Genomic DNA, 19,540 nt, shown 5'->3' with positions numbered 1-19,540 from the left:
GGGGGGGGGGGGGAAGCTCAAAAAGATGCACAGATCATTGCAGATTCACATCAAGGCATCTCGAAATCAGTGATTCTCAAACATTTTCCTTAAGCCATTTATTCATAGCAAAACTGTACACAAATAATGGGACTGTACAACACTGATCGTGTGAAGAACCAACTCTTTGGTATGAGTATGTACAAAATTTGAAACGTTTTCACTGATTTGAGATTTTGTAACGACCTTGATACCAAAACTCCTCCCTGGCATTCACATATTAAATGTCATTATTACTGTCGTGCAAACCATGATAGTCCTTTAAGGATTTTATGACATGTGAAAAGTTAGCATTTCTCTTTGATTTTCTTTTTGCCCTTTGCGGTAAAAATACGTGTGTGTTTCTCTTGCACTGTAGAGTAGCTCACATTCAATATGAAGATTTCTGAAACGCACTCAGGACTTCGAAAACGTCCATTCGTGTTCCCTTCATTCAGACCTCTGATGTAAAACCCCTTGTGAAGATATGGAAAACAATTCGAAGGAAGCTACGATCAACAATCGTTTTTTTAATACAATGAAAAAAAAAACGGTACAATCAGCTACTGAGTGCGAGTTACTGCAAACACTAAGAAAACAGAGAAGTGGAACTCTTAAGAAGATAAATCAATTCAAACCATCCTGTGATATGACGGATATTGATAGAAAAGTGGTTGTTAGATAAATCGGCAAGAGCACAAACCACTGAAACGACGGTACACTCAAATGATAACAATTACGTAAAAAAGCGACGACGATTTGAGAACTGGATCTGTGTGAGCGGACCTTCTTGTATCTGCCGTGACTCCCTAAGACGGCGTCTGTCAGTGGGGAGCATTCATGGGCGTGTGAGAGTGTGTGTGTGTGTGCACGTTTCGGAGCTTTTTGGCCACTAGGTGGCGATCCAGGAATGACGGAGGCACTCGGCAGCCGTTGCTCTTTTCTCTGGAATGAGGTCCAACATTGGGAGGAGGAAGTCCGAGAAATTCTGGGCTTCCTCTCGGGGCCATTCGTACTTTTCGACCAGCACGTCCGGCAAACCCCACGGTTTCAGCTTGGTGATGTGCCTCAGGTCACCTAGCGTACAAATAAATACATGGACACATCCACACCCAATCAGAAGTTACAGCTGGAAATAAGAGCGGCTATGCATTTACACGCACACTAAAAATGTATAGCCATACTAATAATGGGAGTGCAGACATACCCCATCAGTCAAACTGTGACATTCACACAAAGCTACTGAACACTGCCAGCAGGTTTATCAAGTAAGTGAAACGCATTAGCTAAGCAATTAATCATGTAACAAGTGTCTATTGACAGACGTACCTTTCTTGGTGAAAAATTCCTTGGAGTATTTGCCGTTCATGACGAGTTTACGAGGAATCTTCCCCAGCAGCTCGATGATCAACGCGATGTGATCTGTTTACAATAGAAATGAGGCTCGAGATAAAGCTTCTGACATTTACAAGCAGCAAACTTTTAAAACTGAATTGATGTGCTAAAAATGTTATCTATTGTCCTGCCAATTCATGTTTGCCATTGATTTAGAGTTGGCATTTTTTTTGAAATATGAATTATTGCTTTTACAACAATTACTATGTAATAAACATTTCTAAAATAATTTTATAAAATAAAAATTGAGTATTTAGCTGTTACTATTAGGGCTGCACTATTAAAACTGTGAAAGCCGCTATTAATTTAATATTAAAAAAGGGTTAGACAAAAACAAACAAACAAACAAAAAAACTATGTAATTATACATGTAAGTACTGAGTAATATTAATTAACTACATGAACTTACTATATGGTTAGGGTTAGGATGAGGTTTTGGTCTAGGGTTGCTTGCATGTAATTATGCATAATTTATTGTTATTATAATAGTAAGTACATGTAACGTGTAACAAGGACACCTTAAAATAAAGTGTTACCCAGCATTATTATGTACCATATGAAAAAAGGATATTCGTTTTGATATTTGTTAAAGATAAAATTATTAGTGTTTTTAAAGATGAACCCTAAGTGAGTGTTAATGATGGCAAATGTAATCCAAGTGTAAAAATGTAATGCACAAAAATATAGGATATCGACTGAAACTGATAAATTAAGGCTGCTGTGGTATTGATATATTCTGCATCCCTAGTTACTATATTGTATATTTCAGCACAGCAGGAATTCTTAAAACAGCTCAGAGGCCAAAACCTCTCTGGCCATTCACTCCCTAGTGCCACCTCCATAATGACAGCGCAAATATTACACTGCGCTTGAGTGTCTAGTAATGGTTCTCGTTCAAGTGCTAATTAATAGGCGCAGTGTGATTTGTTCTCCAGATGCGACTGTTTGTTTATGTGTTGGAGCTTTTGATTGGCTGCGGGTCTGCTAAAGTTGTGTGGGTTGAATCCCAAGCTGTGGAAGAATAATTACCTTCATCTCTGGAATAATCCTCTCCGGAGTGAGGCTCAAACAGGTAATCGCCTGTTGCCAGCTCAAATGCCTAGGGAGAGACACACTTTGAGAAGGCATGCATGTGTGTGTGGACATAGCGATCCTATTATCATATTCTCTAGGTAGTAGGCTGACTGAAGCGAGTGCAGCTCGCAACACTATTGTTACGCAGTGGGTTTGAAATACTGATACAAACAGAGTTTAACCTCTCTCAGTGGGTCTGGCCTTACTGCTTAAAAAGGTGCAGAGTCTGTGCAGCGCAAAGCAGGACAAAAGGCCGAGGGAGCAGCGTCAGTGAAACGCTCGGAGAGTCAGTCATAGAGTCACCTTCCTCTGACACCTGACTTCAGCCTGACAGGAAATTAGCTCTGTTCCGAAAGCTGCCGACCTACACAGCATTTTAAGACACTAAGGCCGTTCCAAAATAGTGCCAAAAAAAAAAAAGTGTCATAACGTTAGCAACATGCTAATGTACTACTGTTAAGTCGTTACTTTAAGAACATGCCAACACAAAACTACTGGAATCAAATTAGGGTCATTACTTTAGCAAAATGCTGATGCTTAACTATTGGAATTAAATTAGAGTCATTACCTTGCCAACATGCTAACATAAAGCTACTGTAATCAAATTTGCATATCAAGTCACTATCTTAACAACATGCTAACGCAAAATTCTACTGGAAACAAATTTGAATATCGAATCATTACTTTAGCAACATGCTAACGTAAAGCTACTGGAATCAAATTTGGGTATCGAGTCACTACCTTAGCAACATGCTAACGCAAAACTACTGGAATAAAATTTTTTATATTGAATCATTACTTTACCAAAATGCTAACGTAAAACTATAAAAATTTAATTTGAGCATCAAGTCATTACTTTAGCAAAAATGTTAACAAAACTCTACTAGAATGAAATTAGCAGACTACCTTAGCAACATGCTAATGCAGAACTACTGGAATTAAATTTGTGTATCGAATCATTACTTTAGCAACATGCTAACGCAAAACTATTAAAACCAAATTTGAGTATCGAATCACTACTTTAGCAACATGCTAACGCAAAACTACTGGAATTAAATTTGTATATCGAATCATTACTTTACCAAAATGCTAACGTAAAACTATTAAAATCAAATTTGAGTATGGACCTTTTTCCACATTTCCGGGTTTCTCAGCAGCGGAAGTCGTCATAGTTGGGTTAACTTGAAGAGCAGCGAATGGAAGAGTACCACAATATATATTTTTTGCATTTCCATTTGCTCAAATAGCAAAAAAAAAAAAACTCCTCGATAGTGTTTTCATGACTTTCAATAAAAGGAAAAAAATTGAGAGAGACTGATAACGGCAGTCAGAAGAGAGAACGATGTCAAATTTACCGTCCCTCCCATAGACACTGCATTAGAAACATCCTCGCATTAGCGTTAACAGTTTTTTTGTAATTTGATGCAAAGGTGATATACTACAAAGAATAGTGTTATAAATGTACATACATTTAATAAAAAAATACAAATATGAAAAACTTGAGGATTAACGATGCTGATGACCGTTAAAAGCATCATCACAGTCTTGTGAAAAGGGTCCATCGAGTCATTACTTTAGAAAAAATGTTAACAAAGCTCTACTAGAATGAAATTTGGGTATTGAGTCACTACCTTAGCATCATGCAACCACAAAACTACTGGAATGAAATTAGAGTTTGGCAACTAAATTATTACTTTGGCAAAATGCTAACGTAAAACTATTAAAATCAAATTTGAGTATAGAGTCATTACTTTAGCAACATCCTATCACAAAACTCTACTGGAACCAAATTTGAATATTGAATCATTACCTCAGCAATATGCTAACTTAAAGCTACTGGAATGAAATTCGAGTATCGAGTCATTACTTTAGCAACATGCTAACACAAAACTCAGCTCACTGGGTTTTGCAACAGAGTTGCTGATTTGAAACTTTGATGTTTTGGAACTGCACACTTCATTCCATTTTTTTTTAAAATATAGGCTCTGAATAAGGGTGCTTTCACACTTGGTTCGATGGCCTGGTCCGAACCCGAGTTCGATTACTCCCTCCTCCCCCTGCTGGACTGCGTTCATATTATTTTATTTGGGTCCGAACCGCGGTTCGTTTGCGTCATCAAGCCAGCAGCTGTTTACCCCGTTGCTTAGTAACGGCGGCGCAGGAGAAGGCGGCAAAATGCATAACATTGCTCTCTGCGTTTCTGAACCATTCATTTTGTTTACAAAGCTTCAGTGCATAACGACACTTACGTCTGTCTTACGAATGTACTGCAAATGCTCCAAGGATTGCTAAAGGCAAACAGAAATGAGACATGCAGCTTTCTGCTTGCAGCGCGTCAGTCACGCTCTTGAGGAAAGTGAGTGAAACACACAAACACACATTGTTCTCAAATAATACGTCATTAATAGCGGTTCACTTCCGCGATTTGGTATAACTGCATTCACATCAGCAGCGAATCGTACCGGAGTTCACATGAACCATACCCCAGACCACCCTTTTTAAGCGGACTCGGGTACGGTTCGCAGGTGCGCACCCGAGGTCGGAAGACAGCGTTCACATCATCCAAACGAACCGAACTCTGATGTCAATTGAACCCAGGTGTGCACCAAAAGTGCTAGTGTGAAAGCACTCTAAATCTCATTCGGCTGTCTTTAAACGCACCATGCAAGCTGTGCTCCAGATGTCAGCTGGGGTGCTGTATCCTGCTCCAATCAACACCTCCAGAGAGCGATACTGCCGCGTCTGAATGTCGTCTGTGAAGTGCTTGTGCTGATGATGACAAACAAGAATTACATAAAGAAGAAGCAACTGAGACATCAGCATCTCAATCAATCAATTCAGTTAAGGGTTGGCAGAATCTTTGTTTTGGGGTGGACTATCACTTTAACACTCTGACTGAGCCGTTTCTGGTGTAAATGCAAGGAAAACTCCACACTCACCACCCAGCAGGCGTTGCCCAGGTCAGCGATTTTCACTCGGATCTTATCAGCGTTTAGCAGATCCAGGGGGTCGACTAGCAGGTTTCCTGCTGCAATCTTAGCTGCAGTACAAGAGAAGAACGAGAAAGATGGTTTTAGAGTTAATAACACACACATATTCTGGATTGGCTCCTGTGAGGTTCAATGTGTTTGCTGAATTATAAAGCCTTGTAGGATGTTGAGACTAATGCAGCGGCTCTCTATTAATCCATATCAGCCATGAAAAACCAGAGCATCATGATGAAGACACTAGAACACCAGTAACCTGTGGTTAACTGCTTGTCTTATTGATTTAAATGTAGGGTAGACAATTTCAGAAAGAAAGTTAAAGCATAAGATCTCACCCTCCCTGCAAATCACTCTCCAAAGCCACACCTCCTACAAAACACATGAACACGCACAGGCAGACCAGAGACTAACCAGCGACACCATGAGAGACACCAACGCTGTCAGATTACCTCCTCATGTCTCGTTCACCAGTGAGAAAACATTACAGTACAAAGTGCATAGTATTACAATAATAACGCCGTCCATTCTTGCTTGGTCTGCAATAGCGTAATGTAACGCGCTGATGACGTATCATGTCTGTTCAAACAAAGCGCTTGGAGGTATGCAAATACATACGTTTACAGGCAGGTAGGACAGCCAATTGTAGTCATCGGACCAAACAATCTGATTGGACGAACATTTTATGGTCCTTCGCCTTCCACAGACGATGTAAATACATATAAATTCATTTAGACCACTTAACTAAGTGATTTCTATCGGGATGTGAAGAGACTTTAAACCAGCATAACAAAAAATGTTTTTGAACCAAATCACTTGCCCTGCCTTTAAAGGTGCACTAAGCAATATTTGAAAAATGCTTCTGACCACAGCGTCGGACCGAGTCCCAAAACACATTTGTAGCCAATCAGCAGTAAGGAGGCATGTCTTGTTATGATAGAGAGAAGAGAGAGCTCAATTTGAGTGCACAGGACGGATATTAGCAAATCGACTATAGATAGAGAGAGATTGCAGATAAAATTATTATTTTTTAAATATCTCTGAGGAAACATTAAAAAGAAGGGTTATGATCAGGAAAGAGGTAGGACCCACGTAAATATCGGAGCAGCTTTCCAGCGGTGGAGAGAACTCGAGGAGTGGGAAGGCCTGGAATCGTACGCCGAGGTTGTGTTGTTTTTTCTTCTTGATAGGCGAGTAACGTTGATTTTGCTTTGTTTCACACAACTTATCCGTGTTGGCTTTTGTTTGAATATGCTAGATAAAAAAAGAGGAAAATATCAGAGGAACAAAACATTTAAAAAAGGGTTACGATCAGACAAGAGGTAGGACCCACGTAAATATCGGAGCAGCTTTCCAGCGGTGGAGAGAACTCGAGGAGTGGGAAGGCCTGGAATCGTACGCCGAGGTTGTGTTGTTTTTTCTTCTTGATAGGCGAGTAACGTTGATTTTGCTTTGTTTCACACAACTTATCCGTGTTGGCTTTTGTTTGAATATGCTTGTGTGTCATCTTCACTTGTTTCCGTGATCGTCGTTGCCATGGTTGTGTACGTACGTGTGGGGCAGAGATTTCAAAATAGGGGTGAGGTCCTGCTGGGGTATGGGCTTGTTTGTTTTGGTGCTTTCAAATAACAACATCGTTTGGCAAAAATCGCTTAGTGCACCTTTAACTGAGTGAAACTTGAAATGGGCTATCCTGTAACATCGAAATCAAACCACCGGGAATTCAAGTCAACATGAAACCACAATCGACAGCTAATACTTACATAATGCGATACACTTCCAAACTTTAAAAATGAACATTTGTCATTATTGATCATTATTGTGAACAACTGTGCGCCACTATGTGCCACTATGTGCATGTGAAGCCATAGATCTCTCTGTTGTGGAATTTCACACAAGTCTATAAATGGGAAGCCCGACTTCAAGTGGCATTCTGATGCACTTTTCCCACGAGGAAGTTGGAAATTACTACTTTCCGAGTTAAAACTAATGCAACATAAGACAGACTGTTGACATCAGCCAAAAAAAAAAAAAAAGTATTTTCACAGCTGGAGCTCATTATTGCTTTTTGATGAAAGAAAAACTGATTTTTGTTTTGATTAACATGCACTGATGAATAATGCACAATAGGACAAAAAAAAAAGTGTGTTAAGAATGTGAAAGGATGATTTCATTTCATCTTGACTATAAGACTTCAAGACAACAGCAATAAGAAATCATTTTTTGGTAACACTTTAGTATAGGGACCAATTCTCACTATTAACTAGTTGATTAGCTGTTTGCTGTAACATATTGGCTGTTTATTAGTACTTATAAAGCACATACTCTGCATGACAATATTCTACATCCCTAATCCTACCCAATACCTAAACTTAACAACTACCTTACTAACTATTAATAAGCAGCAAATTAGGAGTTTGAGGTAAAAGTCATAGTTACAAAATTGAGGACCTTGCGTAAGTGACATGATTGCAAGTTACAGTTAAATTCTTCCAAATGAGTAAAACTCAATACTCACACTTTTCATTACTTATCCAAAAATTTGCCATGTGAGAAAACGTGGTAACACTTTAGTATAGGGACCAATTCTCACTATTAACTAGTTGATTAGCTGTTTGCTGTAACATATTGGCTGTTTATTAGTACTTATAAAGCACATACTCTGCATGACAATATTCTACATCCCTAATCCTACCCAATACCTAAACTTAACAACTACCTTACTAACTATTAATAAGCAGCAAATTAGGAGTTTATTGAGTCAAAAGTAATAGTTAATGGTTTGTTAATAGCAAGAATTTGACCTTAAAATAAAGTGTGACCCATTTTTCAATGAAACAATTTATACATGCATTAGTTATAGGCAACTATGACAAATATGACTTCAGTCTGATGTGAATGAACGTCATCATAACAGATAGAGAAAGGAACAGTTCCCTGAAAAAAAAAAAAAAACGAACGTTCATTTAATTCAGGGTTCCTAACCCAGTCCATCTACCATTGTATTTACATGACTTTTATCCTTCCTTTTTCATGTGTAATGGAAAAATTAATGATTAAAAAAAAAACTGCATTCACAATGAGCAATTTCTTCAGCTCTTAAAATATTTAGAAACATCAATTCATTAAAATGTCCTTGACTTTTTTAAGAATTTAGTATTGTAGTACTGCAACTAATGGAGAACTATCATCTAACTATTTTGATAATAATTTCTTTTAATTATTTAAATGTATTTAAATTATATATATATATATATATACTATTAAATTATAATTATTCCAAAATATATAAAAATGTATTATTTAATCCCCATTAAATATTATAATTTTATATTATTTAATCCCCATTAAAGTTTGTAATTCATATAACACTTACTATCTGTATATACTGTATAGCATTTGCCTCTTTTCCAAAATCATTTTTATGCACATAATTGATAATTAAAATTTTTATTTATAATTTTTTGTTTTTAATTTATTTTTAACCTTAGTCTAATTGATTATTTGTTTATTACTTTTAAAACCCATTAATTTCATTGCCTGTAAATTTAAAAGTAATTTCCTGATATGACTGGAGGAACTCCAACTTTATAATTTTATAGTTTCATCAAATTCATGTTTTATGTGAACTGCCCCTTTCCTGGTTAAATACTGCTAACATTATTCAACACCACAAAATCAGGCTGTTAGTGATTCCAGTTCAGCTGACAGTGTTAGAGACTCCGTAGGAAAACATACAGACGGAGAGAGAGAGACAGAGAGAGGAGGGAGGGGAGTTAGTAAAGAGCAAACAGAGGGGTGTTCCTCCAACGAGAGCTCCGCACTGACCGTCCTTCAGACTCTCCTCCTCTGTGGCCGCCTGCGCGCTGGGGTCCACCTCCATGGTGAGGCCCATCTCCGCTCTGGGGCCCTCAACAGAACCGGAGCAGTTCAGCTCCGCCGTGGGGCTCTCTTGATCCTGCACCCTAGGGCACTGTGACTCAACCATGCCACAAATCAAAGGTCCATTACCGTCTGTGGCGACAGGGGATGGAGGACTGGGCTCGTTCTCTACGGTGCCGTTGCACGCTGGGTAAGGGTTAGTAGGCTCGGAGCCCTCAGTGCCGCTGTCGTAGGGGTTCACGGGGGTGTCGTCCTTCATCTGTTGCTGGAGATCCAGGGTCTGCTCTTCCTCAGGGACCTGGCTGTGACCGTTGATGGCGCCTCTGTGCTGAGACCAACCATCTGAGATGCCATCTGGGGTGGAAAGAAGTTCAACTGATATGTCTCGACACAGTACTCGGACTCTCAAGCGCAGCAGCACCAGTTATAATTGATGAAGACAGTAGCTGGAAGCATGATTTTTTTTTTAAATGACTAGGATGTGGCTAGACTCAAAGAAAAGCAGCAGAGATTCTGCTACATTACAGAATATCTCACAACAAAGCCCAGTGTGTCATTTCATAATTAATAATAGCAGTAACCGCTTTAGATTAACATTTAATGTATAAGAAAATGTAACTGGTATTTGCCTATGCTCAGTGTTGTTGATGGATGCCAGAGCATTAATTGTTGCTAAGGTGTTCTGAGTGCATTGCTAGATTGATCAAATAACAAAACACAGTTTTTAAAGAAAGACTTAGTCTGACAAATCCTTTCCTGAATGAACTGACTGAATCCATCATAGCGGTTACTAAATCAACATCTAGTTCTGCATTCAAATTTAAATGCATTACAGTGCATTGCATTGATGGAATATTAGATATATTATAATATGAATAGAAAATTGTATATATTTGTAGAAAATCATATATATGTATGTACATACAGTGTACAATATACATTATGCAGTTTTTCTATATTCTTTCATTGAAGTTAATTAAAAAATGTTTGACGAGTTCTTTAATGAATTTTACTTTGAATTATTTTGTTATATTGATTGAAAAGCAATTTACCTGCACAGTTTGGGCCTTGCTGTCAGTGTTGTTTAAGGCTGTCCTCGACTAAAGATTTTTCTGGTCAACTAGTAGCCATTCATTTGAAGCATTAGTCGACTAATCGCACGTTTATTAATAAATAAGTTAAATCATAATAATGAGCGTTTAATTGCCTACATTGCCTAATAAGCGCATGCATAAAACTTGCCACAGAACACCGCAGAAGATAATGATTATGAATGTGTCAGGGAAAAACAGTAAGGAGGCTGCATTAACATTTTAATAATTCATTGATAAACTAGTACTTTCTTTGTTTTCGATTTAAGAGATGAACTCGGCGACACCGACTCGTCATCTCCGCAGTAGTGGATGCGCCTGTATGCATGTTTCATACGGATTACATAATCTGAGAATATTTGTTTTCCATTTGAATTAGTTTATTTGAAAGTAGACATTTCACTCTCTATAGATATATATTTTTTATGTCTGTAAGGCAAGCATACACAGAGTTTCGCGCTCAACTTCACGGAGACCGAGACGGCAGAAAGTGCATCCTGTTTGCTTTCATTATTTTACAAAAGCGCAATGTTTTGTTGTTCTTGTGAGTGCACACAAATAAACGTAGAGTCTTTACTGATTCGAAAGATGCGTTATTCTTCTTATCTGTATGACCAAAAATGAGGGAGTATTTTAAAGTGTTTTGGGAGTCCCCAATAACAGGTTGAAATGCATGCAAGGTCAAAAAACACTTTCATTGTCTTATAATATGCATTTATTTTTACTTTATTTGCTCAACGACTCCCAAACAATTCGCTCAACGATTCATTTTTCCAAACCCCTCCTTTGCGTGACGCTAATCTGCGGTGATTGGTCAGATTGATCTCATTTTCATTTCCTCATGCCTGTAATGCCTGATAAAGCAGCGTTTGTGAGCGCAGTGCTGCATTGTGTACAGCGTTACTGGGGAAACCGCTATTTTACCGCTCCAAAAGCGGCACCTAGTGGCAAAGAATGAATTTGCATTTTCATTCAGACCAATGCGAAAAGACCAACAAGTGGGCGGGCAATATGCTAATGTTTCATGTTGATGTCAAGATGAAACGGCTTGGGATTCGTTTTAAAAACGACTCGTTTCAATGATTCAGAGTCGACTCTTTCTTTGAGAGACAATAACTTTACACACGGTGCACTTTCAGATTTAAAACTTTGCAGGATGTTTGCATTCACTTAGAGCCGTTTTACACACTGCATGAAAGGTAATTTTCAAAAATCCATAATAGGGGCACTGTAAGAGCAAGTGAGCGCACCGGCGCCTCCATCTGTCCTGCAGTGAGCGCTACTGTTCAGCTTCCACACTCCACACAGACACTGAATAGCGCACATTTCTAATATTAGATTGAGCGGCCATGTAAAGTTGCTGCTACTTGCATATTTCAGATGATAAGCCATATTTGAGGTCGATGAATTATAGGCGAGTGTTTGGATGTCCTGCCCGATGTACTGTTTTCCATAGACTAGCCGTTAACGAACGACTTGCTCTAAGAGTACTAATAATCACATGTTTGAGTTGATGTTCACTCACCTAGTGTGGCCTCAGCTGTGATGTCATGCAGGGTGGGGACTGACGGGGTGCTCTCGGGCGTCTCAGTTTCATCCTCCTCTTCCTCTTCTCCTCCCTCAGGGCATTTCTCTAGCCCCTCTATCTCTAGAATCCTCTTCTCCAAGAGCTCAGCCTGACGCTTCTGTTTCTTCTTCATCTTTTTCTTCTTGTTCTTGGACATTTTGCCCATCTGAAGAAAAGAATCTTTTAACTTTTCTATGAACTTTTACCTTTTTATGTGTGAATGTGCTACCGATGAACATCAAGGAAGATGCTAAAGAACTCATCTCTGAGGAACACTCACTTGTTTTGAGGCCGGAGCTGTACTCACTGCAATGGAGGAGGAAGATGGAAAAGAGAAGACAACATCAGCATCTTTGTTGTGCACTATCGACATCGTGAAAGCAGGACATGTTTTCAGTTGCTACACAGAGTTCAAAAGCAGTGCACATGAGGTTCTCCAGAAAATGCGTCATCCTTCAGTTGTTTAGAGGAGCTCATGAGTCACTGCTCTCCATTTAGAAACATCCTGCAGACTTTACGTCACTCTGCATAATGTATCAATGGATATGTTCTATGCTGAGGTGTCAGAAGAGGTGAATGGATGTGAAGTTACAGCTATATAAAACAGCAGTCTGTCACTGATATCAGAACCATAACATTTTCACCACTGACATACTGTTTTTAGCATGTTTAAAATCAAACCAATACAACAGAACATTCATAAACACCCTGACAGTCTAAATGCTATATATACAGCTTTTGACCAAAACATTACTAGTTATTTGTGACTTCTAGCAAATTCAATATTTGTAATAATTTAGTAATATTTACAATAAACATTCTATAATTATTTACATTTAATTTATTATATTTATCATATTTTAAATATTATAATGTAACATGAAATAATAATATTCATTCTGCTTCAAAAAACTTTCTGAAAGAAAGTCAGACAGGTTTCTTTGAATTACCATTGTGTACGAAATGTGCTATATAAATAAACTTGCCTTGTCAGAGTTATTTGAGCGGACTTTGCTTTTCCGGTGAGCATGAGTGGTACACGAGCGGAACGCACATTCATAGAGAGGAATATTGAGCGGAGCGTCAAACCGATGAGGAGTGATGAGGAGAGTGAAACCTGTGCACTGAACACTGCCGGGCGGGGTGCGGCGCACCATATATATAATTATTATTATATGTAGCCTATATTTTCGGCTCGCATTTTCGGCCGTTTTTCTCTTTCATCCGAAAACCAAAAATGCAATTTTCGGCTGCCGAAAATTCGGTGCACCCCTACTTACATCCCCTCCTTGTTTACAAATCCGAAGTCCATACATCCTATTTGAACGCAGATGGGGCTTTCCTGATAACTTTCCATGATGCCAACATCTTTATTTTACTAAATTACTGCATGCTGAAGGTGACCCAGCTGACCTCACCAGAAAAGAACTCAACACCACCATCTAGTGGATTGTAAAGAAATTGAGTGCACTGAACACTGCCGGGCGGGGTGCGGCGCACCATATATATAATTATTATTATATGTAGCCTATATTTTCGGCTCGCATTTTCGGCCGTTTTTCTCTTTCATCCGAAAACCAAAAATGCAATTTTCGGCTGCCGAAAATTCGGTGCACCCCTACTTACATCCCCTCCTTGTTTACAAATCCGAAGTCCATACATCCTATTTGAACGCAGATGGGGCTTTCCTGATAACTTTCCATGATGCCAACATCTTTATTTTACTAAATTACTGCATGCTGAAGGTGACCCAGCTGACCTCACCAGAAAAGAACTCAACACCACCATCTAGTGGATTGTAAAGAAATTGATTTTATTATTCTACCAAATAGTATAATAAAAGTTCGATACTTGGCTTCCGTGTATCGATACCGTATATTGCGATACTATGCTGTATCGATTTTTTCCCCCACCCCTAATAAGGGTGAGTAAATGATGACAATTTAAATTTTCCCTTTAATTCCCTTTTAAATCCTGTTAATCTCATGGCATTATTTATACAACCATACCTGCAGTGCATTCATGTCACCACTGAGCTGAAATAAACGGTCTGTAAATATATCTAAATACCAATTCAGATGCAGCTTTAAAAAAAAGTTTGTCAAATTCTGTGTTGAATCAAATATTTCTTTCTAAAGCTACTTTTCGTAACATCTATTTGATGCTTTTCCCATTTAACACAATAATGACTTTAAATTATCCTTTTAGGGGCAATTTCTCAACCAAATTTGATGTGCAATTCGATTTATTCGCCACATTGTGTAATTAATTAGATTAAAAAAATATACTTGCTTGACAGCTCTAAAAAATATATAATGCAAAAGTTATCATAACCCAATGAACATACTGGTAGAATACATTTTTAATAAGATCAGACAGTTTACCTGTGATTACGGAGTGCTTGATTTGATGCAGACTTGACAGAGTGTCAGTACTTCACCTGATCGTGTCTGATTGATCATGGAAGGTAAAATAATAATCACAACTATTACATCATTTTAATTGTGCATCCCAAGCCCATGCCATTAAAAAAAACAGCCCTAAGTAGCGCAATTACCATGTCCCAAATATAAAAATGTAATTTCTATCCCTAAAATACATATTTTACAGTCACTGTTATGCACATTTATCATAAACACAGCTCAAATGCTTCCTACTAGTGTGGCCCAAAACATTTAGCACAGTTTTATTACAGGTAGAATGCAAAATGTTTCAGTACAAGCATTTCAACCAAATGTAATTTATGCAATATTTCAAACCTTTAACCCACTGGGGAAAATCAACCCATGGCAACAGTTTAAAAGCAGCCCAATTTCGTGCAAAAACACAACAACAACCCTGCATCCAACACGAGCTGCAGAAGTCAGATTTGACTAATCACGGGTCAAAAGTAAGGAGAGATAACTGACAAGATGTTGGAGGATTTGCTTCTCAACAGATCCCGAGTGCATTGACAAATAGTATCTTTTATCGTAGGATGTGCTCCCTTTACACAGTGCGCGCGTGATCGCGAAATCGAAAGTGAAAATGAACTACGACAGAGCGCTCATTCAAAGGGGATTTAAATACCCCACATATTGATAGCGGCAAAATTATATACAGTATTAGAATGTTTGCGGGAGCGGACACAAAAATCGCGGGAGCGGATGGGAGCATGCGATAATGGTCAGAAATTCAGCGAGCGGGATCAACAAGCCCCGCGCTATCACTCAGGGACGCAGTCAGTCAGTGCGCGCCGTAACAGATGACGTCAAATCTTGCGGGATTCCATAAATAAAATACACAGGACCCCACTATTCGACAAATATACATAATGAAAAGATGATACAAAATGTAATACCTTGGAAAATGGCATTTAAGACTTTAATACTTTTTAAGGGCCTTAATTTTGTCTAAATTGATTTATCAACTTTTAATACTTTTTAAGACCCCGCGGACACCCTGTAATAACTGGCCAGTTCTATTGTAGATTATAAAGCTCTCTGCTGTCTATTAAAGATGATATTCAACATAGACCTACCGATTCGATATTACAACAATATTTAGTAGCCGATTTGATATGTATTACAATTGTTTTTTTTTTAACGTTTTTTGGATTGCATCGTGATGTTTTTTTCAGCTGTTTAGACTCTCATTCTGACGGCACCCATTCACTGTATAGGACCCATTGGTAAGCAAGTGATGTAATACTAAATTTCTCCAAATCTGTTTTGATGAAAAAACTCATCTACATCTTGTATGGCCTGAGGGTGAGTACATTTTCAGCAAATTTTCATTTTTGAATCAACCGTTCCTTTAAAGGTGCCATAGAATGCATTGATACAATATTTAAAATTGTTCTCCAATATCTACATAGAAGGTATGTGGCTTAGGTAAGGGCAAAAATTCTCCAGAAACGGTTTTACATGTCCATTTACAACCCTAGGATTTGTCCCTAAAATGAAATGGTCTGTTATTACCTTATTTGGAAGGGTCATGAATAATGTTGAGCTCTGCTCTGATTGGCTGTTTCACAGCGCAGCTCATTTCAGTAGCTCACACAGCAAACAGATCTCTACTGTCTGGTGTGAACGATGGAGAGATTAAGCATCCAACCTTATATGTTAGAGCGTGTATCAGACGAAGATACAGATTTTGAGAGATTTTGCAAGAATGAGGCTTGAGAGAGAGTTGTGAGTGAGGACGCGGACGCAGCCTCTGTGTTGGCAGATCCAGCTGTTATAAGCGTTTTTGGACTTGTCTTTTCCACTTTTTTTGACACTTTAGAAAGTTAATAAAGTAGGACGTTGCAGTTTAGGGTCAGTGATATCTTTATCTTATCTTAAAGTGACCCTATGGGTAATGAAAGGTTCATATTTTGGTTTTGGGAGTCCCCAACAACAGGTTGACATGCATGCAAGGTAAAAAAACACTTTCATTGTTTTATAATATGCATTTATTTTTACCTTACTTCCTCAATGACTCCCAAATGATTCGCTCGATTCATTTTTCTAAACCCCTCCTTTGCGTGACGCTAATATGCGGTGATTGGTCCGATTGGTCTCATTTTCATTTCATCATGCCTGTAATGCCTGATAAAGCAGCGTTTGTGAGCGTAGTGCTGCTTTGCTTACAGTGTTACCGGGGAAACCGCTATTTTACACTCCAAAAGCGGCACCTAGTGGCAAAGAATGAATTTGCATTTTCATTCAGACTATAGAGACCTGCACTCCCGCGGTACTCCCGCGGGAGTGCAGGTCTCTAGTCTGAATGAAAACCCAACGCAACAGGGTGCGGCGCGGGACAACTCTTGATGGGCGAGTGCGGGCGGGAAGAGACTCATGTGTGTGCGGGATGCAGGAGAATAAAATGATTCGCGGGACTCCCGCAAAATAGAAATTATCTAAATATAAAATGTCTAAAACATAAATTATTTATGCGTTGCACAAAAGCAAAAAGAACAATAACATTAAAATGATTAACACGTGCAAGCTAGGCAGAGTTACTATTTATAACACGTGTTTAAAGGGTTGCGCAATGTAGCCAATCACAGACTCAGTTGTTGATTTCTAGAACGCAATGGCCAACCAGAGGTGATTAAGTTGCTTTCTTTTGAGAGACAATAACTTTACACACGGTGCACTTTCAGATTTAAAACTCTGCAGGATGTTTTCATTCACTTAGAGCTGTGTTACACACTGCATGAAAGGTCATTTTCAAAAATCCATAACAGGGGCACTTTAATTGCAAAAGATTTAAAATAATTTCGGTTTATTTTATTTATTTATCTATCTATCGGTTTTTGATTGTTTTAATAGCAATAATTGGCAACAAATCGGCTGTGCAGGTCCGGCTGGCCTAGAACATGGGCTGGTGTACGTTATGCAACTGTTGGGGGCGTAAACATTAATGATCCTGACTGTAACGTCACAGTTGGTGTTATGTTGGGATTCGCCTCTTTTTCAGTGGTTTTCAGAGATTTACACAAGAAGGAAACAATGGTGTTTGAGGCTCACGGTATGTCATTTCCATGTACAGAATTCTTATTATTCAACTATGCCAAGGTAAATACAGTTTTCCATTCTATGGCACCTTTAATAATAACATTAATAATAATTGTGACATATTAGAAGTTTTGTCCCGTCTGTTAATAATCCCTAAACAATCTAAATGTTCTGAGAGCAGCGCTTGCCGTCACCTGCGGATCCAGAAGGTGGTGGAGCTCCAGATTTCTGCCACTCCGTGGCCTCCGCAGCCAGTCTTTTGACGTACGCCTCATTCACGTCCATCAAGATGTTCTCTGGCTTTATATCAGTGTGAATGATCTTACACTTGGTGTGCAGGTAGTCCAGGCCTTGCAAAACCTACACAGAGAAAATTTCGGTTTGACCTGCAGTAAACCACATCAAATTATTATGAGCAGAAAACACACACCTGTCGAATAATGCTCTTGACACACGGCAGCGGCAGGCCCTGGTAGTTGGACTTGATAATCCACTTCAGCAGATGGTGGCCGAGAACTTCAAACACCATACACACATCTGACAGCGTATGTTAAAGGGAAATGATGGAGAACAAAAGTCCAGGTCCTCCGGGAACACAAGCCAAGAGCTCCAGCTCATTACGAGCTGCACTTCACAAATAAAAGAGCGAGCTGGGCTGAATCTGGGCAAAGTGCCTACTCTCACAGCTGTGGATCGAGAGATTGAGCGGCAGCTGAAAACTGCATCCTGTATAGAAGCAAATATGGAGTGCACTAGAAAAACACCTGTGGATCCCTCATAAAACCAAAGGAGACCTGTACAATAAACAGTGTCACTGAAAGGATACGGGATCCGTTCACACCCGAGATCTTGAAATCATCCAATAACTGCACCACTTTCTCCCTGCTGGGATCATTCTGGTCTGTGTTCCTGACCTGAATTCACCAGATGGGGGAAAAAATAACTCGGGCCTCAGACAGTTTTACAGACGAGACACTCTACGTTTCGAAACCATTTTCTTTGGTTTATTACAAAATAAACTGTGTTTTCATTTGATGAAACCACTTTCCTCGGGGCATGTGGATACACCTGACTTTCATTACTTTCCCACCACACTGTGGCACGCTGTCCAATTCATCTGACACTAAATGGTCTCGGGAATAATTCTTAGTAATGGTCTCTAAGGCAGCGCTGGTGTCGGGGTAACTCACCGCTCTCAGGAGCTTGATCTCATCGAGTGCTGTTTCAGTGTAGTGCTCTGCGCTCTTAACCACTTTCATGGCCACAAAACGCTTCCCTCTGCAACCAAAACAATAAATTCCCTCTCAGTACACATAATTAATTTATAAATGGTATTGCAGAAAGAAAAAGAAAAAACAGACAGGTAAGTGAACGTACTGTATGTCCCAAGCAAACCAAACAGTGGAAAAATGACCCCATCCCAGCTTGCGGATTACATGGTACCGTCCGTTAAACAGGTCGCCTATTTTCACATGGTGATAACCACCTAGAAAATAGCGTTTTTGGCTGTTAGAAAACAATGTTAGCAACAAAACATCTGGACTTATTTGAATATCAGGGTCAAAAATTTACACTTTCTAGATATATTTTATTCAATATTCATACATGAAATGACTTATATGCACCTCTTTAATGATTCATGAAAGAAAACTTGGTTAAATAGTGTGGCATATTCTTTAACTACAAAGTCAGGTAATTCAAGCCAAGGTTATTTATGTTATAAAATGTTATGTAGTTCAACTCCCCCAAAATGTAAAATGTAGTTACGAATTAATTATTCAAGATCTTTTTAAGATCTATGTTCACTCATTTGTATATTAAACAAATTTCAGAGAAACAAGCTCCCGGTTTGCTGTGCTTCTTTAAGGGTGTTGCAACTTGGCAATACAATTCATATTGTGATTATATTTCAATGTGATTATTATGATAATGATTATTATTAAATTTAAGTATTAAATAAGAAATATTACTATTGTAATAGTAGTCATTTCAATGTAAAAAAATAAAAAAAACAATTTAATCATTTATAATAATACTAATAATATG

The 19,540-nt window shown here is 38.6% G+C and overlaps 1 protein-coding gene across 3 annotated transcripts in view; it reads right to left on the bottom strand.

Moving 5' to 3' along the window:
• Positions 1 to 6: 6 nt before the first annotated feature.
• LOC107714507 (SRSF protein kinase 1-like) overlaps positions 7 to 19,540 on the bottom strand; it is a 54,081-nt gene continuing 34,547 nt past the window's right edge. For all 3 annotated transcript variants that reach the window (XM_016520371.1, XM_016520370.1, XM_016520369.1), the window contains 13 exons: positions 18,872 to 18,980; positions 18,685 to 18,772; positions 18,321 to 18,408; positions 17,925 to 18,031; positions 17,689 to 17,854; positions 12,292 to 12,317; positions 11,970 to 12,177; positions 9,300 to 9,707; positions 5,427 to 5,527; positions 5,149 to 5,256; positions 2,443 to 2,512; positions 1,348 to 1,440; positions 7 to 1,095 (listed from right to left, as the gene is read on the bottom strand). In XM_016520371.1, the coding sequence (XP_016375857.1) occupies positions 911 to 1,095; positions 1,348 to 1,440; positions 2,443 to 2,512; positions 5,149 to 5,256; positions 5,427 to 5,527; positions 9,300 to 9,707; positions 11,970 to 12,177; positions 12,292 to 12,317; positions 17,689 to 17,854; positions 17,925 to 18,031; positions 18,321 to 18,408; positions 18,685 to 18,772; positions 18,872 to 18,980 (1,757 nt within the window). In that variant the 3' untranslated portion in view covers positions 7 to 910. The remainder of the gene's footprint in view (positions 1,096 to 1,347; positions 1,441 to 2,442; positions 2,513 to 5,148; positions 5,257 to 5,426; positions 5,528 to 9,299; positions 9,708 to 11,969; positions 12,178 to 12,291; positions 12,318 to 17,688; positions 17,855 to 17,924; positions 18,032 to 18,320; positions 18,409 to 18,684; positions 18,773 to 18,871; positions 18,981 to 19,540) is intronic.

Source organism: Sinocyclocheilus rhinocerous, unplaced genomic scaffold (genome assembly GCF_001515625.1).
Source record: "Sinocyclocheilus rhinocerous isolate Xijiao unplaced genomic scaffold, SAMN03320098_v1.1 scaffold269, whole genome shotgun sequence".
NCBI classification, from domain to species: domain Eukaryota; kingdom Metazoa; phylum Chordata; class Actinopteri; order Cypriniformes; family Cyprinidae; genus Sinocyclocheilus; species Sinocyclocheilus rhinocerous.
This window is presented reverse-complemented; position numbering and strand designations above follow the sequence as displayed.